The sequence below is a fragment of the Nymphaea colorata genome, chromosome 6 (assembly GCF_008831285.2).
Source record: "Nymphaea colorata isolate Beijing-Zhang1983 chromosome 6, ASM883128v2, whole genome shotgun sequence".
Lineage (NCBI taxonomy): Eukaryota > Viridiplantae > Streptophyta > Magnoliopsida > Nymphaeales > Nymphaeaceae > Nymphaea > Nymphaea colorata.
This window is the reverse complement of record NC_045143.1, coordinates 507,087-534,043: the sequence shown is the minus strand read 5'-3', so window position 1 is coordinate 534,043 and position 26,957 is coordinate 507,087. Positions and strand designations below refer to the sequence as shown.

Here is a 26,957-nt window from a genome sequence, read left to right as displayed (position 1 = left end):
ACGTGTCGAGATAAGCATTTCAATGGAGAAGGAATATTTAATTGCTTTATCGACCAGATGGATTTGTCGCTGTCAAAATGCAGCGTAATAGTTGACTTGTAAACCAGGTCGGCTAATGGACGTAGCACATGGCATGATTGGGTCAGATAAGCCAGGTCCTTTCTCTCAGGAAAGACCACTAAAACTGGCAAATTCTGGAGGAATCTTTCAAACAGCTTCCGCTTCCATGTGAGGGCAAGTCTTTGATTCCACAAGTCATCCAATTGCTGAATCATCCTAAAATATGCATGTAGTTACTTATTATGATCTGGGATTCTGAAAAAAGGTAGTGGATTGGTGAAACCACAACTGCCAATTTGGTTAGGGGACATTTTTCTTTCATATAAAACTTTTGGCCCATAAAACTTTTATGAAATTCAGGTCATTCCCTGTTCGAAACACATCCTTTGTAGCGGCGGAAATCAAGCTACTCTTCGTTCAACGCACCCAATAATGTGGCTCCAATTTGCTCCTCTCAGCCTTCAGTACACTGGTCAACAGGGCGCGGCAACGGCTAATCTGATGCTACCTCACCATTTGGTGAAGAAGCGACAGGTAACGAACTGGCTTGTTTATGTTCTAAGTTTCAACAAGGGCGGAGCCAAAAAACTTTTCAATGGGAGGGTGAATAACATTTTCAAAATTTTTACAAGGGTCGGACAATATTTTTCAAAGTTTCAACAGAGGTTTTACCAGACCAAATGAAAAATTTTCAACATTGTAGATAGAAAATTAGTTCTTTAAATTTTTGCTACCGGGCTTCTCTTAACTCTGCCATTGTCTTCAATATATTTAATTTGAAGGACTGGTAGAGACATTTAACCTGTCCCAAATCGACAAGCTTTTACAGTTGGGTGTTAGTGCAAGGAAAAAAAAACTGTGTCGATCTTCCTGCGGCAGCCTTTAATTTCACGGACCGAGCACAAATTTTTAACCTGAGAAATCCACGTAAAGACCAATATTAATAAATCCAACGCTCGGAAACCCTAGTCTAGCTCACCAGCATATTTCACGAGCGACACGACTAACTAAAAATCAAGCCTCAATAACACCGTTTGGCTTTCGCCACGCAATTCACAATCCCTCCCTAATCCCCTAGCTCCTCCTCCCACACCCCACGCCACGACACAAAAAACTCTACACTCCTCCACCAGAACTCGCAAAGAACACCCAAAAAACCAGAAAAGATTAATTAAAACTATACCCCAAGACAATTCGTCATTCCGAGCTTCCTTCAATGGTCAAACCCCCAGAAAGGCGTAAACTCACCAATGCTATCAGAAGGGTCGAGGTCTATAGTTTCCCCTCCTACTAGCCCCTCAGCTGCACAAAAGCCCCATAAATCACACCAGACGCCTGAAAACAAAATGTTCGCCAATCAAGTACACCTAGGACTTGCATCCCGTTTGATCAAAATAACGCCATGACAACAGGGCAGGGCCTAGCACTCGAGAATTTGAGCGTTTGAAAAACTAAAACTAGAGATAGAGAAATGCCGTTGGGCAGACAGAGAGATTTTAGAAGAGTTGAACAGGAACAAATTTGAGAAGCTGCTGGCAAGGAGATATTTTGCAGCAGCCCACACGAAGGAACACATGAGCTGCCAGTGCATTTGTACATCCAGAAATAAAATTCTAGCGTTAGAATTAAGTTACACTTATGTAGAACTTAATGACCGTAAAATGGTACCATATCCACTCCCAATACTGCGATTGAAGCATGACTTTTTTCTCTCGATATGGTATTTTTTTCACTGCTACCGTTGATTACCAGCAATTCATACACCCTGCTGAAGAAAACATAAGATTTGAAAGAACCTGGATTTAAATTTGACACGGTTCTGACAAAACAGCTCCAGATTGAAAGGAAATATGGCAATTGATCGAGTGGCTTCTCTTCAGTATGCATGGTCACATATAGAGACGAAAAAACATCACATGGAACAATAAAATGGAACTGCACGTTCACCAAAATGAAGCATTAAACCTACATAATCTACAAGGCGCACCGACGCGCCAAGAAAGAGAGAAAATTTACATAGACCACCACCCCATCATCATGCCCGGTTCAATGAGGCTGACCTTGTGAGTTCTTTACCGTAACTTCCATAAACAAAAGCACAAGTCACCCTACTCCAAGAATTTACAATATATTTTGGCCAGATAACTGTACAAGCTACTGATACATACTCTTCTAAATTTTCATTTATTGCAGGACCTGGCAACCGCCATCACGTTCTCTTCTTTGAAGGAATACCACGAACATATATACTATAACATGCAAGCTGTGACGGGAAAAATTGCTGCCACAGAAAAGAACACCCGTATCTTCAGCCTCTGCACTGGTGTAGCCACACTATACAAGCAATCAGCAGCTGACTAGGCAGGCCTTGCTGTAATTTTGTATTAAACAGAGCTACCGTATAATTGATGATACACAGGAGGAATAATAAAGGGTATAATTTTAAAGATTAGCCATGGAACAGTCCTAACCGATCAGGCTATTCCGTAGAGTTTGCAACCTACGAAACTTCATGGAATAAAGAAGGTAAATAATCATTGAAAGGACAAAAAAACATACTTGTAGACACACTGAGACAGCGGTTGAGACTTCAATTTAAAATCCACGATGTGCAATTAATCGTCATAGTGAAGTACTTGAGCATGACCAGAAAAACGTGCACATTACAGAAAAGGCCCGTATATTACAAGTTTACTGATTTAAAAATACAGCCAAAAGATACAACAAACAAAAATGGAACCCAAGCTGGACAATAGAACACTTGACACGAGTTAATGTGCATATACATGTATGTGCATGCTACAACAAATCATGGCACAGCAGAAGACAATCTCAATTCAAAGAAAAATATTTTGCCAGGGACCAGGGTTAATCTAGAAAATCTAGCTGAAACAAAAAAAGAGTCTTCAGCTACATATATAAATTATAGAGCACATGGTGATTCCGTTAGACATAACAAGCGTTTGACAATTCTAGTATCAGTATCAGAGTTCACAATTATGATAACAAAGGTATATAAATTCCCTTCAAACATCCATGTTCGAACAGAGGAGAAAACCATATACATAAGGGGCCATAAAGTTCATGCCATCAAATCATGCTCATGGGAAATGTCTTTTAAGTATCCATGAAGAGGGCACCATGAGAATGAATCCTCAATCCTCGGACCATGGACTCTCTCTCTCACAGTATAAATGCCAATAGTTGCCTTAAGTCTACACAGAGTGCACCTTTATCTAATTCTTTTTTCTTGTTTCCGGGATCGGCTTTTCAATGAGACACGCAATTCACGTTCCAACGTTTACAACTTCCAGGCATTGAGCACCTTGTGCAGCCTAGATATCTTTCGAAAACAGGTCTACACGCCAAACAAAACATTTTCAGAAAAATGCCTTGGATTCTGGATACCAATAAAAAGCTATATCTTATTCTTGCATATGCTAATTTCAGGATACAACCTACAGTTTACATAAACATGTGATGGTTCCAACTCGGGAAGGACCTTAAAAGTTAACTACATACAATAATCAAAATTAAAATACTACATTTATGATCGTGCCTGATTTACTATTTGTATTCAACATATAGGAGGTCCTGCTAAAAGAATACTCTAGAAAAATTTGTGCCTTCATTCCCCAGACGTGTTTGCTATAGTAACGTTTAGATGTCCAGTAAAGTTGGTTTCTCTCTGGAAAATCCCAGAAAAAACCTCAGCAATTTTTTAAATGAAAAAAATCTTAAAAAAATAGGTAAAAGTAAATAAATGAGAAACTAACAAGAAGATATAGAAAATAACTATACAAAATGATACAAATAATGTTCAATAATGACATAGTCCAACTATGATGATACTATTGTTAAAAAGCAAAAAAAATGGAGAAAAAGAGAAAAAAATAAATTTATTTTCACGTCTTTTTAATGAATTTTTTGCATGTTTTTTCATTTTTCTCTTTTATACCATTAATCTTGCATTTTAACAAAAAAAGGTATCTGTGGCTATGGGCTACACATATCCAATATGCTGAAGTTTAGTAATAAATAAATATATATATATATATATATATATGTGTGTGTGTGTGTGCATAGGGGAGGGTGGGGTGTGGCAGAAACTTTGAGGGACAAATTAAGGTTGCATAAACCTACCAAAGCTTCATTGATGTGGGTCAGAAAGCAGACTGAACTAAAGGGGATGATCACAAACTTCGATAAAAAGCATACAAGACAATCTCCCCTGTCTGCCCATATTGTATCTACAATTTGGAGATTATCTTGTATATTTACGTAATTGCCAGACTTGTCAGCACCACTGAGCCTCTTCCTTCACTATCTGCTGAAGTTCATATGGAGAAGTTAGAACTATTAAATGATGATCCTTCAATTCGACAAACGAAAGGGCGTAAAGTAATTCAGCATTTATCAAAATTGGCAGGGAAAAGAGAAGGACAACCTAATACAAGTGGCAGGCTCACCTGGAAGTCTTGCTTAAAGTAGCCAACAGGTTTAAAGATCAAATACAGTTTCAACAGTTGTCTGTCTCAGGACCTCGGAACTCCGATCAAGACCATGTGAAACAACCTGGCATGGCATTTTGTTAGTTTAATAACGCAAATAAATAATAAAAAGAATAAGAATAATTGTGAATGAGGAAACGACAAGATGTCAATGTTCAAAAACGAACACTCACCAGATATGTGAGGGTTGCATAGCGTTCTTCATTCAGATAAAGTGGCTTTCCTCTTAACAATTCATTATCCTGTCATTGAAAAAGAAAACTTGAATAGGTTCAATGATTCAGATCAAGAGCTACCATCTCGTAAGAACAACCCCACACAAAATTTCTGGCTCTCTCCTGAATCAAATAACTGGACACACGAAAATCTAATAATCAAGAAAAATATTTAGGTCCTAATAAGTTCAATTTCTTTTTCTTCTGCAATTACAAGGTGCTCCTTTCTGGTATATCAAGAAAAATATTTAGAGTTCATTTTTTTTTTTTCTTCTGTAATTACAGAATGCTTCAATTTCTTTTGCTTCTGCAATTACAGGGTGCTCCTTTCTGGTATATGAAGAAAAATATTTAGATTTCAATTTTCTTTTCTTCTGCAATAACAGGATGCTCCTTTCTGGTGTATCAAGACAAATATTTAGTGAAATCAAGAGTTTCGTAACTCCTAATCGGTACATCTTGTGGACATAAATCATTAATGCAAGCGAGACCTGACTACCCTCAATGCACAACAAGCAGCAGGAAAGTGCAAAATGAAAATGATAAATTAATAGATTCTTCAAATTACATGCCATCACTTGCAAACAAATGTTGCAAATGCTAACAAATTGTCATAAATATTGATGATTGTCTCAAAAAGTGAAAAAAGGAAAATAAAGAAAATCAGAAAAAGGAAAAATTGCAATATTTTCAAAAGAAGTGCCAATATATAGATATTGTTGTCATAAAAAATTTAATATATCATAAGTGTTAATATATTTATTTTAATATTTTAATAAACTTTGATCAATGTTTTGTATTAAACTTAATGTAAAACTCAAAATTTGCACATTTTTCTACCATTATCTTATTTCTTATTTTATAAATTCCAAGAAAAACAACTTCCTGTTTAATGTGCGAGAAAGACCTACTGATAAACCAAAAACGATATTGTGACAGTGGATAATAATAGTATAGATAAGTGGAGTCAAAGTAACAAGAATGTAAAGAAGAAGACATTGAAGATTACATGTTGCTGTTTCCAGGCAGTATCATGCTTACACGACAACTAAGACCAACTACAACATTAACAAGAAGAGCTAAGGCATATTCTCACACAAATAAATGGGTTCTTAAAACAAAGTGGAATATAATCAAACCTAACCAGAAAAGGACCGACCTCTTCCCCAAAGGCATCCAAGTATGGTGAAGGCCATGGTGATTGACGAGCATATCTTTGCAGCAGGATAGTGGTTTTCTGTATGTGCTGACAGTTATAAGTTCCAAAGGAAGACATTGGAAGCAGCAAAACATAGTTCCAGAAGAAAATCAGTAGCGTTTAAACCCAAAGTCTCCAACCTTGATTAAGAGAAAGACACCAATACCAGCAGCACAGGACATTGCATGTTGTTGGCATTCCCTTTCCCTGGTCAAAAATATAGTTACAATCACAATTAACCACCATGATCAATTCATATGAGAAATTTCAAAAAGACCATTGATTCACACAAAAAAAAAAAACATGCAAGATGAAGAGATAAAAAAAACCTGCAGCAAGAGAAACGCTTGACAGAATATAATCCACCACATAACAGGCATAATGCTGGCTGCTCCAGAGTAGATTTGCAATGATGGCATTGCCGCTTAACATACCTAAAAGCACAAAATTTTAGGACAACAGCGACATATCACAAAATTCATATTCCAGCTAATAGAGGAAGATAAGAATTCAGAAGAACAAACCTCTCAAGTAGATCCTGGTAAAGGTGAGGCAAGCGTATTAACTGAAACTGAACAGCAGGAGAAGAGTATACACACCCATAGCTACGAATACCTAACCCCTTCCGGAAGTGCTCAAGCCACTTGAGAGCAAGAACATTAAATGCTTTATCCTCAAGAACCATCTCCATTGAAGGCACCTGGAAGAATGTTTGTAGCTTATACACCTCTTCAAGCTCCACCGAAATACCATCAAGACCTTCATTTATATCGTTGTCCATTTCCCGAGATAATTCTTCCCATCCATGATAGCTACCACAAAAAGGTACAGTTGCTGAACATTTTAGTAATTTCCATAGGAGTGCACATCTCCGGAGATATGGAAGGGTAAACCGCTTTATCATAACAGCTGATGGGCAAGAAAAATCCAGATAACTAGATGCAAAATATTGTTCACCAACTGCAGCCTCAGCCATAATCATTTGAATAGAACTAATAAGGCCGTTGGCATGTGCTACTTCCGATAGGTCACAATGATAGTTTATACATGTTACCAAAGCCTGCATCCCAACAAATATGTTGTTACCTATTATATCCAGAAAGGCTCATTTCAAATGAATATTTGTTTAAAGAGACGGAGTGTCAATATGTAACAGATTTACCTGCAGTACGCAGACAGCATAGAACAAATGAACAAGAGGAACAAATGACTCTATCCAATATGGAAATGGAAGTGGTAAACAAAATAAGACCCACATCAAGGAAGAAAATGGGTCGTGCATAATAATGGGGTCTGCAGCTCTTCTCCAGAACTGGACGTCAGGAAAGAATTTTCCCTTCCCACCCTGGAGCATTTGTGATATATGACCTGCCAAACAGAATGTCAAGGTAATAACATTGAAGTGGAGAATAATCGCAGTCTACAGACCTAAGTCTAACATCATATTAGATAACAGATGACAAGATTTACATTTTCATACCAGCTAAGAGCATAACAGATATGATCAAATTCCTTACAGCATTTGATACAAAATTATGCCGAACCAATTTTTGTTTATGTTTACCATCATCTTTGCATTCATTCATGTCAACTATTTAATCCACTCATGACACTTTTTGTTTATTTAAGATGAAGGAAAAAGTCCATTTTTTTGAAGTACAACATCCCGCTCCTGCAAGGTTGAAGAGAATTTTATATACATGACATGCATATATGAAGACCTCCATGCATGAAGGATTGCCAGATTGGAGGTTTCACCCAGCATGATCAGTTTTGTTTCCATTGTCGATTCAAATCATCATGAGAAAAATTTCATGTAGCTTGAATCAAGTTAGTATAAAAAAGTTTTTCATATATCATAGTCGCCTGAGGGCACACATGTATAATAAATCTAAAAAAACATCAACATGGAGAGACACACACCTGTGCATGCGCATGCAATTTCAAAACATCCTACCTTTTTGGCTGCCTTCAGAGAACTCGTCCAGGGAAACACCAGAGCTTATGGACTGAGAAAAGAGTTGCATGCCTCTAAATCTCAAAAGCACCTGCACATGATTCTGATTGTAGTTTATTTGAGCAACCTGGAGCAATAAGGACATCACAAATCCTGTAGTTGAGTCAATTTCCTTGATTAAAGCTCGTGGTCTAGAACCAGAATTTGATTTCCCATGACGAGCAGCTATTTCAGTTGATATGAGAGAATATCTTAGCACATCCCATAGAATCAAAGAATGATTCACCCTCCCAGATGTCAACAATGCATTTCCTCTATCAGGAAAATACAATCTGAAGAGAGTCTGTAAAAGAGGCTGCAAGGTTGGCTTTGAAGCTTCATCAAGTCGTGTAGAAACATTTCTGTACCCGCTCCTTCTGACCATCTTTTCTGTCCCTTGCAGAAGAGACAGAGCTTCTGGAATCATAATCTTGTAATTACCTAAAGCTGAAGAAGTTGATGAAGCCACACTTGATGGTTGGCTCTTGAACAGCATTACAGGTTTCTCAATCTTGCCCATACCACTGGGTGCTGGCACAACTGAGTTTGTGAATCTCCGGCACACAGGACAGAGGAACTCTCCCTGAAATGAGATTAATGAGACAAGTATTAAAATATGTATACATGTGTATGTGTGTGCACATATTTTATATTTGTGGTATGTATATATGTATTTCTGTATCAATGTAGTTTCTTATTTTCTGTTTTTGTATCTTTTTTCAGTTCAGTTCTAGTCAAAATAATCAAACTTTGTACAGGACTTAGATAGGCATTGGCTAGCTAGCCCAATGGATTACTCCCCTTTATATTCTATGCTTTTCTAAGCATTTTGTGAATTTAATACAGAATTGTTTTTCATTCATGTGACCCTTTGCACATTAATAGTTGGACTTCATGCCTTGAGAGTGTTCGCTACTGCTGTGATTGCAAACAAATCCTGTGTGTTGTAGCCAAAGACTCAAAAGTGCTAGGCAGGCCAAGTCGGTGGCATTCCAAAAAGGCCTAGTAGATGCTTAGGCGGGTGCTCAGGTGCTGCCTAGTTGGGTTCAGAAATAGAATATGGAAGAAAAAAACAAGGAGGAAGAAGAGAAAGAAGAAGCAGAAGCAAAAGAAGGAAAAGGATGAGAAAAGGCAATGGTGGAAGAAGATGAACAAGAAGAAAATGTGAGGCAAGAGTTCCTAGGTGGCCCAGGCTATTAGGGCTTAGCCACCAAGGCACGCTAAGGTTGTGGCTTGTATTGAGTTATCTGCTGGGAATTTACTGATAAGAACATTAAGCAGTACATTCAGAGATCGAAAATAAAGCTCAAAAGTACCTGATCTGGATCGACAATGTGTGCCCCTTCGAAGACAGTCCTACTTGCATACCTGCACCAAAGACTCTTAGTGACATTTTGAGAATAGCATGACATTTTGATGATATGACAAGGCAGCTTAGACTATGAACAGCATCAAGATATTTCCAAAATATTGAACACATTAGCGGTATGGTTCGAACTTAGAAGTACAGACATCAATGATGTTAGTCATATAGTTAGAACTTTAAAGTCTGAATCATAGCCACCGACATCATTCTCAGCCACGTAACAGTATTTTCTTCCACCCATAATAATATACTCTGTTGTATCACCAAAATAGCCTCATAACATACTGACTGCTGTAACTGACTTACAACTGTTGTAAAAGCAGGTTTTTGTTTCTGTAGCTCACGCCTAGCAGTTACTGTAGGTGTGCACATAATTACACCAGTTACAGCACTGTAACATTCCTGATACCGACTTCAAGGGTGTAAAATGCTGTTTTCCAGTTTTCCTTAATAGTTATCATATATGCATCATATGTCTGCCGATCTATATGCTGTGATATTTATCACACTGACTCTACTGCTAAAGTTTCAACTGCTAAGATAAAGCTACCAAAACAGCTTTAAAAGGAAAAGCTGTTCCCACTTATGGACACGAGTACAATTCAGTCAAACCAAGTCCAATTTGGACAAAAAAAATTAAAGCATGGTTGAATTAACAGCACCCCAAACTTCCAACATATCTAGAGCTGCACCAGTGTCCACCCAAAACAGGATCCAATCAATAATCGGACAAGAGTTTGGCAAGATATTTTCCTTTCAAAACCAGAAGTTCAACCAAAATATGAGTCCATTTATATGTAAAAGTCGGGTACAATATGTTTTTTGCTTAAAAAAGAGTCCACTTCGCTATGAACTGTCTCCAAAATGACTATGTAAGATCCCATTAAACTAACCCTAGAACAACCTGTGTACATCCTCAATTATCACAAGCTTAAGTATATATGGAAACATGTTAAAATTAATTACATTCACTCCAGAAGTGGGAGAGCTGATAAGTAAACACAATGTGTTGCACCTCCCTCATCGCTCATCCTATAGCCACTGCACGCTTCTTTGAAGCTTTAATTATGCTCTTGCACTTTCCCTTCCACGCCTTCATGTTCAGCTGACAATCATGGATCTCAAGGTTCTAACTTACACAGAGGACAATGACTTCAAGAATAAACTATTACCTTAAAAATTGAGGTAGATCATCAATTGGAATTTTTATGTTTTTATATTTGCTTGAGGGAATGTCTTGAACATTTTTCTTTCAAAATTATGAATTCCTAATTCCTTTGTATTAATTCAACCCAACTTTGTAATTAATTTTGCTATTTTACTAACATTCAGTATCATTTAGATTTACAAATACTCTAAGTAATAGTTATCATCCCACATCCTACTAAAAGTTCTAAAGCACCACGGTTCCAGCTTCCACTTCCTCTATTGCTTCTTTTTTCCACTTACTAGTTTAGCAACTTCAGCTAAGACTGGCCTGCAGGACAAAAACAGGTTCACTTTTACTAGAGCAATCCTATTTAACCTGGCAAACAACTGAAAGGTCAGACAAACTTCACAAATTCATTTTCCAACTAGGTGACAAAAAAAAATACATACACTGGCATGCAGAGTATGTACACTACCAGTCTACCACCTTTTCTTCTTCAACTATGCACCACTCCCAACCATTGCATCAGTTAACTGATTTCTCCTACTTTTGAGTTTAAACCTTCAGTGTACTGCTCGTTCCAGAATCCAAAGGAATTAGGGTGACAAAGAAGCAATCATGCTACAATAGCCATTGAAGATTTGAAGAAAAAGACAGTACGTATTTGACATTGCCCTTCACCGGGTTTTGAATGAATGCTGATATGAGTTCGCGAACAATATATTAAACGAGAAATTACCTCTGCCTTAGGGAAACTAAATAACGGTTCCGGCACTCTTGGTGAACAGCATGCCCACATGAGGAAACATGAATCCCATCACAGTTCAAGGGACCTACTCCATCAGACATAACATGCCGTCTACCAGATGTCGATGCTGCACCTGCATTTGCTCCAGAACCATTACCTCCAGACGGACGGGTGTCCGACATCCATCGCGACACGGACTGCACATACTCTCTTAGCAAAGGCAAATCCATGTCCCGACCAGCTGTTGTAGCTTCTTCAGGATGTGTAGCAGAAGAATACTGACCCCCCTCCCATAGATGTGCATCAATTGAATTATCCGATATACCAGGATCTTGAGTAACATCAGTTGACATATCAAGAGGAGGAATGTTGCTATCAGTATCATTACGAGACAAAGTTAAGGGATCAACAAAATGTTCAACTTCAGCTCGCCGGCCACCATGAATAACCACATTTACAGCATTTCTTATCAGCTCCACAAAGTGGGTTGATGGATTTATCTCCACAGTGCTTGAATCAACATTTCCACTGGATGGATCAACAACATCACTAGTGGCTGGAAAATTATGTCTGTCCTGACAAAGCTCATCCCATGACAGTGGGGGTTTCTCAACAAAGCTTGTCAAGCGGGATTTCTGTTTTCCATTATGCAATAAGAAGATATGCATTTAATGGTTCTCATCAGTTTAAAATGAGAATCTGAATACTAATTAAAGAAAGACTGATTACCTGAAGAAGAATCAGATATGATACAGAGCTCCGTGAAGTCGGATCATGACAAAGAGAACACACAGCAGCTGGTTCTTGGGGAAACCATTTGTTATCAAGAGAATTCTGCTTCTGTGTCAATTTTGACGAATCTAACTCATCAACTGCTGGCTCACCTACGCTTGCAAGAAACTTGGACTGTGCATCTCTCATCTGTGCCTGCAAATACGCAATACATAAGCAGCTAATCAGCAAAAATCACTTGCACCACAAAAGTGAATATGGTGATTGTACCAAAGATATTTCAATTGAAACTGGAGTACATCATCTGAAACAGGGAAGTTGTCAAATGTACTAATGTGTGCTGCTTATAAAACAATAGCAAAATAGGTGCAGACACAAAAGAATTGAGGTTAGCGATGGTTCATGAACTGGGCAGCTGATTTTCAACCCTGTCTAGCTCTTCAGAGGTAGTTAATGTCATGTTTGTTTAGTTACTAAATCAAACATGAGATAAGCATGTACCAAATAAATGAACACAGAACACAGAACCAAGAAAAGCTTTTAGAGGAAAAGCAACTCCTTCAGACTAGGCCTGCTAGCGGCTTATATGGAAGAACTGAACCGAAGATCAGCTCGCCACAAGCCATGAGCTGGCCTTTAATAAACAGACCCGAGCCTAGATACCTGGCCCATTGATTCAGCTCATTTAACGATGCCAGTAGTAAGATTGATCTTAATGGGCAGACAGTTATCAATAGATCCTACAGTCATGTTAAATTATTAAATTAAAACCAAACAGCACCAAGGATGACAACATGCCAGCCCCAGGTAGCAGACAGTTATAAAGCATCAATCACCCCAAGGCAATGCTAAGCACCTGAACACTAAGGGACCTATTTCCTCCAGTCAGGAGAATGCAGAAATCCAAGTTCAGCTTCCAAGTAAGATACAAAAAAGTAATAAACATCCAAGAGTTTGGATCATCAACAAACCTAATTTCTAACAGGGCTAACTACTTGATCGCTAAAAGTCCCACACAAAGAATGATGAGAATCCTTAAACATGTTCCCCGTATTCATCAAAATTACCAGCTTACACGTCAGTTACAATCTCAGCAATTACCTCAGCCTTACAATTTATGATGCCTGTCTGAGTAATGATGAGGGTGCTACACTTGCCTACAAGTCCACCTTAACTGAGGCATATGGAACTATTGTAGCAGGAAATGGGATTAAGTTGTTTCCTATATATAAATGTATATAGGCAAACCTTTTCAGCACATATGGAGGATATGGGAAAGTTTGTCAAAATTACACTGGATAAAGAAACCAAAACAGAAAACATCTTATAAATAGCCACCAGAAAGTGGTAATTAATAGTTATGAAGCATCAATAATTTTTTTCAAAATCTACACTTGCTGAAATAACCAAACAAATTTAACTTGGGTCAACTAACATTCTGAAGAAAAAAATTGCAACTCATCCCAAATATTCCCTCGTATGATCTCTACAGTGTTTCCAACTTCATTTGGTTCCAACTGTTCATTTTTGTCCTTGCTTATGTTTTTCAAAATCCATTTTTATTCAAACTCTCAATCACCAGACAACTATTCCCATCAATTTATCCTTGCTCCTGTAAATGTCACATTTAAATTTCATAACTGTTGAGTCCCTGTCTCCACAGCCGCATCCATGACAAATATCCATTATTAGAGGTTTAACTTCAGGAAAAGCCATCAGCTCTTACCAACAGAAAAAATGGAGAATCATCTTTTAAACATTCTATCCAAAGACCATAAGCAGATTTGGCAAACCCATCAATCACCTCACCCCATGACCATACAAGTCCACCAGGATCCGACACCAAATAGCACACAACCACTAGGTCATCCATCAAGATTGACCACTTATTCTGTATCATTCAGTTTATATTTCTTGATGCACATTGCTCATAGGCAGGTTTGTGAAGAATCAATCACGACCAACCATACCCTAGAGCTTCCTTGCTCTGTTGTGTCCCAACTTTATTTACTTTGCAGCACAGATGGAATCATCCATATTTCATTCATGTGCTAGCATAAAAAAGTACCAAACTCTGCCATTCAAGTTATTGAGCCAACCTGATTAAAAAAAAAAAAAAAAAGACACTGGGCATCCAAGTCTAATCAATCACCATGACAACTAATTTTGCATGTTCTACAACAGTAAGCATATTCTAGTGAAAAGAAAAAGATGGATGACCAAAACAAATTTTATGCTATGATGATTACCAATAACCATGGATACAAGTACATGCTCCACATAAGTCCAGCAAAAATATAACTAGATGAGGACACAAGGTTTCACAGGGAAGTGGATTAACTTGATGCAGGACAACTGCAACCCACCATTATAACAGCCTGACGCTCACGAGCTTTTGCCTTCTTCTTAGCAGCATCAGAAGCTAAAACACAGGGATCTCCACCAAATTTTTGCAACTTCCCTGGTAGGTGCAATATCATGTCAGGAACTATTTTTTCCAGTTCATTACGGCATCCAGCATCAAGTTCCGCAAACTTCAATAATAAGCTCTCAATCAATGTAGCAATATTCGCAAAACCAGACTCAAATGTTCCCAACTCATTAACTTCATAATCCTTCCGACATTTTCTCATCAAGAGAACAAGAAGCGAAAGCAAACTCTGATGTCCTGGTGCAAAATGTGCATCAGACCAATCTACTACTACAACTTCTCTTGCATAAGCTAGAAGAGGCAGGATCACCTCTTCATCATTTGACAGATGTGCACTTGAGCTTGTCGAGCCACTTGGATTTGTTGAACCACTGATATCAGAGTTGCTGCTATTTTCTTGACAATGGGCCATACAGATATCTAAAGCCAAAGAGAGCAGATGTAACGCTCTAAGAAGAACCCCATCAGGTGCTCGTGAAGACGAAGATTTTTCTGCAGCAACCGCATAATAGACTACAGCTCGTATTATCTCAAGTACAGTACGAGATACAGCAACCTGAAAAAGTCCATCCAGGGGATGGAAAACCTTTGTCCAGCGAGGTAGTTGAGCAGTCATAGCAGGTACATTGCAAAATCGCAAATATCTTTCCTCAGCTAATTGCAGATCCTTTGAATTCCAACGAGGATGATAAAGGTCCAGTTCCTTCCAGTAAGTTCTCCGCAATGAATATCTTCCCTGAAATATTTATAGGGGAAAATGGATGTAGTGATAGTAGACTTGTCTGCATTTATAGAAGTAGAGAGAGAAAGTAAACATCACAAACCGGTTTCATGCCAGATGGCTTGGAATAAACTGCAACCATGTCAATGGTATTCTGAAGTTGATCACTCTCAGAAAGACTTCGTGGAAGTGCTTTAATAATCTGACTGTGAGTTGCATCTCCAATTACAAGCCTGTAAATCAATTCACGTTTCAATTTATCTGCAGCACTTAATCCACAAAGCTGACGCTCTTTGACAATTTGTATTATAAGGATTATCATATCCTGCACCAATGCTGATTCGTATCTGCAGAAGTGAATGTAGACTGGGTTAGTGAGTCATCATATAAAAAGGACAAGCATATAATTTACAATAAGCACATCCCTGCACTTTCTTGAAATGAATTAAAGGAAGATACCTCAGGCTATATACAGAAACTATTACTAAAATATTTAACGTTTACAATTTTTTTTTGATATTCAACGTCATTGGTTCGAACAGAATGATTGCTGACAATAGTAGGACAAAACAAATAAAAGGAAACAGATCATCACATGGTTTCTTTAATGAGAAGGAACAAGAATAAGTCATGCGCAACCAAACACAGCCTAAGTACACAACCATAGTAATACAATATCTACAAGTAAACTCAACCCACTTTTTGAACCCAACAGTTTAGCACAATTGTGGATGTCTACAAGGACCACAACCAACACACAATGCACCTGATCTAGGCTTCGAACCACTACTGTCTCTTATAGTGCAAAACCCTGATTTGCTTCCCTAGGTGAAGATTCTTGGGAGTTCAAAGGGCATGTATAATATTATATTGGAGCTTTACACTATTAGAGATGTAATCACAAGTATGCCAGGTCAAACCAGCCAGTCAGTTAGCAGGTTAAACCAGTATGTCAGGTTTACCTCTAGAAGATTGGTTCCTTCATTACACTGAAAATACTTTTGGATACTAAAGATCATGGATCAGCATCCACAAGCCCAAAATAGGATTGTAATTACCAGAAGCTGTTACAAGGCCAAAAATGGTCTGCAAACAACCATTTAGCACAACTTAATCCACCTAAAGATGCCACCATTTTCAAACTACAATGCCACCATTTAAAGATAACTACAATAAATTGACTACCTGACACTCCCAAACCCATGTGTCTAAAAGGAAGATGACTCAGCACCTTTTCTAATTGAACCCAGTAGAGGCAACAGGCTAAAAATATCCATACAGGATGCAGACTCTTTTCCACCCCTCATGATGATTACAATCAGAATGAAGAAGACCCTCCATGGAACTGCATCTCTCAAGTTCCAAATACTATTGGTCTTTTGTTTTGTGAAGTGTGAACAAATGTGTGTTCTATGTCTATAAACACCCACCAACAACAAATGACCATCGAATTTGTACCCTTCACTGAGAGCAATTTTAAAATTTTGAAAACAATCACCAGACTGAACACATTAGATAGGAGGAAAAAAAAAAGTTAAGCCCTTTGATCTAAGAAAACCATAAAATCTTTCATACAAAAAGTGGAACCATACTCATTAGAACGGCGTGAATCAAGTGATATATAATTCACCAGACCAAATCTTTCCACGATCCTTCGAACAAATGCTTCTGGTGGAGCTAATGCAGCACAAAATTGTAACATGAATAGATCAAGGTCCAATCCTTGTTCACACCTGAGAAGGCAAGCCAACCAACCAATCATGTAACCAGATATATATTTGCATTATACTGGTATAAATGGGTCCTTAGATCCTGCCATCCACAAATATGCAGTCTATAAAGTATGAAACTTGGCCTTCGATTCAAGGCATTTCCCAAAAATCCAAGATGAAGGACAGATTCTAGAGGCCAAACCTGTGGACTGATCATTTTCAAACTTTGCACGTGAAACAATCTGGACTGTTAAATTTTAAGTGTTTACAATAACTGAGTTATACATCAAAAAGACATAATATCATGTGTTGATTATTTGGCTTTTGGACATGTAGATAATGTCTGTGTGGTTAAATTTTGTGAAAAAAGGGGTCTGTAAAGTACAAGTCATTAATTTCAAATGTCATGGAATCAGTAGCAAAGCCAGAATCTAAACTAAGGCCAAAAGCATGTTGATGAAATAAAAAGGAAAAAGAAAATACGGTGGAAAGCAATACAGATTCAAAATAGAAGAACAAAAGCAGAGCCTTGTAGGATTACTAAAGATACAAATTTCACATTAAGCACCAACTAACAAAATATCATGCAATATCTTTTAAAATCAGTACACTTTTGAAAACTTCATTTTTATAACTTTATTAAATGTGCTGCAGCATTTTCGTATCTACATTCCAAAAATTTATTCATCAATAACATGGAGGCCATGTAGAAAATAAAAAGAATATCATATGACATATCATTTGCTAATGTTTTTTCTTTGAATGAAATTCCAACTTCTAAGGACTAAAATTTATTCTTTCTCTAAAGTCTAAACCAAAACAATTTTCATCTTGTAATATGATAACCACCTGGGTTCACAACTAGATAAGTTAACACATTATACTGACCAAGTAGATTAGTTAAATGTCATCATCTCCTTCCCAGAAAAGCACAATGCCACCTTAACATTAGAAAAATATTTGACAAAAAAAATGTAAGCAATTATTTGATTAGACAGGTTACAGTGATTTGCACGAGTCATTCTACTCCAAGAAAACCATAGAGGCACAGATACATACGAATTTATACTGGATACATACCTAAACTCATTTTCGATATACTTTTCACTTATCCTGAGCACAAAGAAATGCTTGTTATTGATTGTCTGCTATGGGCCATGTTTTTGCTTCAGCACATTTTACAGACATCAGGCTTTTGATGTGATACAAGCCATTGATTCTTTGGTTTGTAAAGAAACACATCTAAGCATGATCATTGCCTAAAGATATTTTCTCTACTAAATCCACGAGAACACAATATGTACAAGTATTAGGTAGAACAACATATAGAACCAGATAGTAGAACATATTTGGCTCCCTCTCTCTCTCTCTCTCTCACACACACACACAAAAAAAAAAAAAAAACAATTCCACAATGAGTTTGGATTTTTAAGTTAAAGTCTGTTTTCCTTCCTAGCTTCTTCACCAATCCTAGGGTGGAGAACATAGTTGTCAAAAGGGAAAAAAAAGGGGAAAGAAGTAAAGGAAGAAAGATGTGAGAGAGTGAGAGAGAAATGGGGTAAAAAAAACCCAGTCTCAAAATGGGACTAGTTGAATTCATTCCTATATAGAACCAGCAACAAACAAAGTCATCACCTTACCATCGAACATTATGATAATTTTCACATAGTGACAGAACTGAATGGCCATTTCTTCTCCACATACCAGCACGAACCTGAGCACAGAATACCCTTACACGAAGTGGGTGTTCCATCATGAAGGCAGAAAATCCACAGGGATGGCAACCACCCAACAGAAGCCCAAAAAAATTCTGAGATCTTTTGGACTGGCTAGATGAAATTCCTTTATTCTCCGGCATTTCATGTTCCTGGTGATATTTCTCTATTGTTTTATGCAATACCAATGAAATTAATCGATGCAATGGAAGGTGAATAGATATGTCATCGGAACCAACATCAAAAGATATATCAGACCACTCTCTCAAACTTAGAATGCTTAATGTTTCCACCCTACTTCCAAAGTTTGTACCATCTTTAGCAAAGTTACTTCCATCTGCTTGTACTTCTCTGCTTGAACCACCATGGCCACAACTAGTGTTGTTCATTACAGAATCACTACCCATCATAGTAGTTCTGCTGCCACCATCTGCATCACCATAACCAAAAGAACCAGACCTCTGCCTTGATGTACTGGTTGAAGGTGCCTGGGAATTTAGAGAAGTCAGCTGAAACAAACTCATAACACCCCTGTTCCTCACTCTTGATCTAGCCGACCTCCTCAAAAGCAAATCACCAGCAGGTGCACCGGTACTTGTTGCAAGCAACTGTGATCTTAACCTGTTAGGTGATCCCAGCCATTTGTCAATGGCGACAAGGCATTCAACCATCAGCCAAGCTACAGCAGATGGACCAAGAAGATGGTCCATATTCCAAGAATGATGAGCTACTGAAGCAGTAAAACCATGCTTGATTTCCATCGGAACATGACCAGAATTGTCCTCGGACAACCTGCCAACTTTTGCATGACGAAGGCCATCACCTTCTATATCTGTAAAGCCAGTATAAAACAGGCCTTCATCCTTCATCTCATCAAAAACAGCAGATGAAAAAGCTCCAGCTACAAGCAGCAAATGGATATTCCCCATCAACTGTTCCAGAATGAGAGATGCATGCCAACTCTCATTCTCTTCCTCCACATGAAGACCTGTTGCCCTCCTTTGGGGATCCATCCCTTGCACAAGAGATAAAATCTGTATCCATGACCTGCAGATATCTTGGCGCTCTACACAGACAAACCTGGGTACCTCAGGGTGTCCCATAACAAACCGTATATCCTCAACCAAGCGAAAAACAAGGTCGTAGACAGAATGCCACCTATTCACCTGAAAAATAAGTTGAAAGTTGAAACTGCTTACACAGCTAGCATATAGAAGAACCCAGAACAATAGATTTTCAAATACACAAGTAAAAACTAAAACCTTAAAGATTCTCTCTCTCTCTCTCTCTCACACACACACACACATATATATATAATATTTTCGGGACTCGATTCAAATCTCCTGTCCTCTCCTCTGCTCTCTAGGATTCACCAATCCTAGGATGTGGTGGATGGTTGTGAATGGGAAGAATAAGAAAGAAGAAACGAAAGAGAAAAAGTAGGTGAAACTGTAAGAGAGAGAGAACAAAGGGGTGGAAAAACTCGGACTGGCTGAACCTATTTTGAGGCAAACTTTGTTGAGAATTTCCACAAATGATAATGCTAGTATTCCTACATTAAGTTTCAAAATGACAAATGCCAGTACTCCCATCCTATACACACACACGTGTCTGATTTCTGATGAAATGGCAGATGCTAGTCTTTCCACTCTAAGTTACAAAATTAATTTGACCTGGAGCTTTTTGACGACATGTATGTCATGCTTTATATAGGACCCAGGTTTGATCTATGATCATGTGTAATTTTTTTAGTGCCATTAACTTTCATGCCTTCTAAATCGTAACTAACACCTATTCAAGTAGGAAGTAAACAAGACACACGTCACACCCAAAGAATGGCATAACATATATCATGCACCTAAATAATTAAAAAAGTATGTGTTGATACCTAGTTGAGGAGGCCCCTAAAAGGCCTGGTCACTTCCTAATAGGTCGTGACACCTTGGTCCGGACCGTAAAGCAAGTCATATGAACTTGAAAATTGCAACATTAGTTTAAAGTTTAAACAACCAAAGCAATCACAAGAGACTCTCACATGATTAAAAGTTAAAACAATTAGGATAACATCACATAGCCTTCGAAAACAATAAAAAAGCCAACTTCTCTGCTGCTAGCACTTGCCTAAACTCCTTGGTAGCCATAGGTACCTAGACTTACACCTAGAGTCTCTAGGTGGTGCTTTGGAAGCACTCTTTGACTACACACTACAAAGATATGTACCAAGAGATGAATCAAGTTAAACGGAATATAGGAATAGAATAAGATCAGACAGCCATGGACCTAAAATTATCAAATGAGAAAAATGCATCTTCCAACTCCAAAAGACCAGATCTGTCGTCTAAGTATCAGCCAACATAATGTCTATGACATGAGTTTGTCCAGTGCATTGTTTACAAGCTAATAAGGACATATACAGTCCCAGATCCAGGCAAAGTCTTTCAAATCCTTAGAGTAGTCATTCTATGAGAACATGTTTAGGTTTATATAAATGGGTCAGACCCATGTTGCATGTAGATTCAACATTAGAATATTCAATTAACTTGTTGCAATGGAACGGAGTTCAGGCTTGGATTCAGACTCAAAAGGAAAAATTAGTTGAACAAGTCACTCTGAAGATCCATTCACAATCTCAGACCATATCCAAATTTATGTTCAATTATGTTGATCTAATGTTAAAAATGCAAATTAAATAAATTTTCATACAGCTCAAGGAGTTCACAATGGTAACTAGCCTTGTACAAACCAACTCCAAGTTGAATCTCAACCTTATTACAATAGGATTCATGTTTTTTTTACCAAATCTAATCAGTCGACTTCTAGTTGACATTAACAAACATATTAACTTTACCAAAATGATGACATTTAAACATTGCCTACAAAGGCCCATCCATAGGTAAAAGGAGAAACAATGGAAAAATAACATAAATCAATGACTTTAACAGGTAACAAAGAAGTTGAAAATGATAAAAGAGGAGATGAAGAATTGCCTGTATATGACCATCAACATTGATGCAAAATACAAGAAGCTCCTCCAAACAGCCCAACAAGATGCCTAGAAGGTTGTTTTCTTTCACAAGACGTGGAGCGAGAGTAGGCACAGTAAAGATCTGCACTGAGAAGCTTGACAATACCATATTCTCAGGTATATCAAGATTATTTCCTTCACCACTCCTTTTGATAGCTTCATTCACAAAGTCTGCATGACTTTTTATAAATACCTTGGCAAACTCATACTTAAATCTTGGCTCCCCTAGCAACTTCAAAATCAATTCATGAAGCTTATTTGCATCATGCTTGGGCAAGAATCGTTCTGCTCTAACAATTACATCTAATAAAGCATGTGGTGCTGACAATAAACTAGTCGCAATAAATCTAAGTAAACTTTCACTGCACCTGCAAAATTCCATTAGCATATCAATAATAGCAGAAGAAAATCCCTTTGACAACTCCACGTCCACCTTGAGCTCCTCTTCTTCAACATTCTTAAGAAGCCCCGCTTCTAAATGCAAGAGCTTATCTTTCCATATGAGGAGCAATGTAAGAAGAACAGGCCCTACTGACCTAGAAATGTCTTCTGAAAGAGCTTGGACCTGCTCAGGGCCTCTATGTCTGGAGCAAAACCCTTGCCTTTTCCAAGCAGTCGCATCACCACAATCACAACATCCTCCCCCTGTCTTTATGACAGAATAATCATGATCTTTGTGATTCCCATTCTGGAAACAAGGCACACAAATTGCGCATGTCGGATCATGCTCACAGGTTCGACAGCGGTATGCAATGTCATTATTTCCCCAGATAGTTCCACACACACCATGGTGGTTGTTATTCCTTGCTAAGTCATCCAGCAATTCCCTGGGCTCGCCTTTGAACATAAGCCACTGAAGCCACAGCATGCTTTCGTGATACTGCTCTTTTATAATTTTCTTAATAATATCAGCTGGATGTTCATGAGTCTTGACTACAGAATAGAGCTCCGATATTTCTCTGGAGGTGGGTAAGACAGCAGAGACCAACTGAGGTATCTGGCTTTTGTTCTTTAGGGCAAAATTTACAAGGCCTGGCTGCAATAGGTCCTGTAGATCCTTAGGAACTCCAAAAAGTGCAAGCCTCTGCCAAATAAAATAATAAAGGTTCAATGGGAAAAGAAAAACTTAACAGCTAATTTTGCTAGACTACAGCAGAAAATTTCTTCACATAAAAGCGGGCAGTGTTCGGATATACAAACAAAGAGAAGCAAAATATTTAAAATGTGCAGGTAGGAACTGATATGCAGACAAACAGTGATGAAGCTTTTGGTAAATATTCGATCACCTACTATACTATCATATATATACCCATTTTTTCCCTAGCCGCACAGACGTGTTTCTAAGCATAACAGAATGTCATGACATTGCCGCCGTGGATCCATCTGACTAGGATCGCTAAGTCTTCCGTTTATCAAAATCAAACAGCAGCATGTTTTGTCTTTTATATATCACCAACTTCGTACATGGAAACCCCGCAGTGGCAGCGACATTATTAAAGTTATCTAAGATTCTAAACAAAATGACCTCCTCCAAATATGTTATTTCTTCTGAAGCAAGAGGGAGAAATAACCCAACCGATTACAAGTATAGATGCGTGCCAATACATTGTCCAGCAAAACAGAATTATCCTCACCACCCCAACATTACATATTCATGACAGCAACACTCCAAAAAAAAAAAACACTCGTATTCAGCCTCTTACCAAGTAATCATCGTGACGACTCACCTCGAGTTTCTAATTTCCACATGCACAAACTCAACAACCTTTGAACTTTAAAGAAAAGGTGGAAAACCACAAGTACGAAATCGGGCTGGTGAACAGAAGGATATAGACCAGAACCAAATTCCTAATGTATAATCGCGTCAATTTTCAGGGGTTGGTCTCGCAACATGAAAACGGGAAAGCAACATAGCGGATACAAACACAAACGCAACCCATTTCGATCGGCCTGGACTGGAGTCGCAATTACCCGAACGATTAGGTCGGTGGAGGAAGGAACCGAATGCTCCGGAGGAGGAGAGTCGATGTCCATTCCCGCCATGAACCGCAGCCACCGGCAACAATCCCACTGTCCGAACCTCCGCCTTCGCCGCCCCAGCGTTGCCGGACGGAAATAGGAGCCAGAGAAGCGAGAGAGAGAGAGAGAGAGAGACGCTCAGGTGTGCCCTAATCCTCCCACTAGGGTTTCCATCTCCACCTTCTTCCCTCCTCTCTTGCTCCGGAGACGTCTCGATCGACAGAAACAACAGTCCCTCTCCTGGGCGCAATCTTGCTCGTCCCGCAGAAGGGGATGAATTACTGTTCTCCCCGCCATTTTATACCCACCGTTTTTACGTGGCGCTTCCGCGTGTGGAGACGCCATCTTTTGAATCCGGGTCGAATTATTATTGGATAACCCGATCTGTTTCTACTTTCAGGAAAACGAAAAAAAACACCTCAACGTATTTTTCATAAAAACTGAAAGCCGAAACAAATTTCAAAACCTTCGCGTCATTTTGTAAATGCTATTTCTTAAGGTTAAATTAAATTTTTAACTTTTAAGGTGGCATAGTAGAAAGTAATTTATTACATAATAACTATCCGGTTAACAAAGTTTACTTCAAACTTTTAGCTGACAGTTTTTATAAAAGTTATGGTACTTGTCAAAAGTCATTTTTTAGTTTATAAACAAAATATGGGCCATGAAAAAAGGAAAATTGTGAGCCACACAACACAAACAAATAGGTTCGCTTATGGAGCCAAGAAATTTTTTTACGGGGGTAGCACAAAAAAACGTGAAGGGTAAAGTAATTAATTTTTTTTTTTACAGAAAATCTCGTTTTATCGACTTATTTCTAACATCATACTTGCGTATGCTCACGTGTTTCTATATTGATTTCTTTCTTGTAAAATTATTCGAATTAAATAATATATGTTTATACAGAAGGACACGAATCATTCTAAAGCATATGTTTAATAATACTTTTTTTTGTACTCACAAGGGAGTTTTACTTTAATATGTAAAATTATCTTTAATAACCATCACCGCCTTAACGCGGTTTTACTTTTGTGGTCAAATAAATAAGCCATCAGTTTACATATTTGTTATTGCCGGTTCATGGAAAACAATTATTTGCAGTACTAATTCCCTTTAGTGATAGATAAAATATAATTTGATTAAAAACTTGTTCACATCAACGCATTCGTTTGCTGTGGGGCTTTCAGAATGAAGCCACAATTATTGAACCGGAAAAACTTTTATGACAGTGATGTCCTTTCGTAGACGTGGTAAATTAATGGAGTGCTCACGAAGCAACGCTTCGAGGCTAATGTCGGTCCGAGTTTGCTATATTTAATTTTTTTTATTTCGTAGCTTAAGTAATCACTTCATTTAGGTGCTCTCAAGGTAGGCGGTAAGCTAACCGCCATACTTTTTTTCTCAGCAAAAAATGGGAAAAAAAATTTGCGCTCAATGTTATTTGGATCGGATCAAACTCGACCAAACCCCGCCGACCGACACATATTCCCTGCTTATTTAAATTTAAGTTGAGATTGGGATACATTTTTGTTGACCTAATAAAATGTGCAGATACCCACTTTAGCAAGTTGTTATTTGGCTCCGGTTGGACTCAATTCTGTGGTAGATTTGCCATCATCTAGTGGTTTTATGGAGCCAGATTTTATTTTTCTCTGAAATAATAAATATTTAATTAATAAATTTTCAATTGGACTCGGGGTAGCAACCTGGGTCTAGTGGGGCCGCTTCACCGCTCCATATAAATAGACTTATGTCCACTGAAATCCAAGATGTAAATTCAAAGTTTCAAATTAACTTGTGCCCTATGACGACCCCACCTATCTGTGCTCCGGGTGTACAAGGAAGTTGCTAGTTTGATTCTTAATGAGGTTAGACTCATCAATAATAATAATCTCTTGTTAACTAGTAGGTGATTAGAGATCATGTAAGTCATTTAACCTGGGAAATAAGAAGTCGGGACGAAATCAAATCTGGTACAACTAAAAATTGACGCAAAGGCTTTACATCCCCAACCATCCAACACTTTGTAGAAGTAGTTGGCCTAGTTTTCTAGCAAATTTCCCTTTGAATAATTTTTTTTTTTAAATGTTATGTACGAAGCATAGAATTGACATAATCAATGGCTTGTTTGTTTATGGAGCTTGAAATTGGCTGCCAACCATTTAATTTTAGATGTATAACCGAAAAGAAAGAATCAACTAGTTCAATGCATTTCTCCAAGCCACTTCGGGAGGAGATTGACCCAATTCTCAATCAATGCTTTCCCCACATACAAACTTTCAAATGAACCTTGCCAATAGAATCAATGCGAAAGAATCTTGGCTTCCTTCCAAAACCATGACATCCGCAAATACAAAACACTTACTCTATGAAGATTTGAACGCAACTCTTTTTTGCAACTTTCAACCTCAACTACCACCTCCCTGCCAACAAACACATTTTTGGATTCTCCAATGTAACGCACACAATTAAATGAACATATAAATGGTAACTATAGGTTTTAAGAGTTGCTTAGCCATCTAATCAGGATTTAAACATCAACATGAAAACAAAAAAAAAATTTGCTATGATGCAGCCAGGATTTTTTTCAGGGACGGACCAAACGATCCACGGGTCCAAGAGGAGCGACGGGTAGGGTCAAGAGGAGCGATCTGTTGGGCAAACTAAAAAAAATTGATTTTTTTAATATAAAAAAAATTTCTGCACTCATCTGAGCCGTGGCCCAGGCGGCGCCCCCTCCTTCCGTCTGCCCTTGGGCGGAGCTACTTATAGGCTGGTGTAGGCAGTTGCCTACACTAGCTTCTCAAAATTCTTTATTTTCACATTAAAATCGTTTAATATTTACTTTGTTATACATATAAATGTCCTTTCATGTATGAAAATTGGTGAATCAGTGCGTTTCAAAAAAAAAAAAAAAAATTCTGACTCCGCCGGTAGTAGTCAGATATAATTTATCGTTCAGGCTATCGATACTAATGAAAACTGATTCGGGCGTAGTTGGTCCCTGTTTGGTTGCCACCCCATACATCACACGATGTGGACGGCACGGCACGGGGGCAGGAAGATACAACCACCAACCCTTGATCTTCAATCGTGAGCTTAAATGTCCCGGGACGATCTTTCCCCTCTTTTGCTTTTCTTTTCTTTTCTTGGTAGAGAAAATCTGACGCACACCATATAAGACGACAGTTCGTTACACGGTTCTCCAAGTCTCGAGATTTTTTTTTCTTCGAAAATAAACATGTGGACAAGCAAGGACGATTTTTTATTTGTTTATTTTCTATGATTTTTTTTTTTTGCAACATTAACTAGTGACGGGATATGACATTGTTGCGGAGCCCAACTGAAGGGGTCAAGA

General features: G+C 38.1%; 1 protein-coding gene across 7 annotated transcripts; it reads right to left on the bottom strand.

Annotated features, from left to right (window-relative positions):
- Positions 1 to 1,956: 1,956 nt before the first annotated feature.
- On the bottom strand, positions 1,957 to 23,862 carry LOC116256017 (E3 ubiquitin-protein ligase PRT6). 7 transcript variants are annotated; one of them, XR_004173017.2, is made up of 19 exons: positions 23,552 to 23,862; positions 21,543 to 22,664; positions 18,481 to 19,721; positions 16,721 to 16,861; positions 15,232 to 15,475; positions 14,343 to 15,143; positions 11,974 to 12,171; positions 11,236 to 11,879; positions 9,297 to 9,348; positions 7,942 to 8,563; positions 7,147 to 7,352; positions 6,509 to 7,044; positions 6,314 to 6,418; positions 6,125 to 6,191; positions 5,946 to 6,023; positions 4,745 to 4,813; positions 4,530 to 4,635; positions 4,204 to 4,387; positions 1,957 to 3,418 (listed from the first exon to the last, which is right to left on the bottom strand). XR_004173017.2 is itself a non-coding variant. In XM_031632137.2 (18 exons), the coding sequence occupies exons 1-17, from the start codon at positions 23,621 to 23,623 to the stop codon at positions 4,561 to 4,563; spliced, it is 6,273 nt and encodes a 2,090-aa protein (XP_031487997.1). In that variant the 5' UTR covers positions 23,624 to 23,862; the 3' UTR covers positions 1,957 to 4,390; positions 4,530 to 4,560. The 7 variants fall into 7 exon arrangements, 2 of the variants coding, with proteins under 2 accessions (XP_031487997.1, XP_031487996.1); XR_004173018.2 differs by having other exon boundaries at positions 1,957 to 2,431; XR_004173019.2 differs by having other exon boundaries at positions 1,957 to 2,394.
- Positions 23,863 to 26,957: the final 3,095 nt, after the last annotated feature.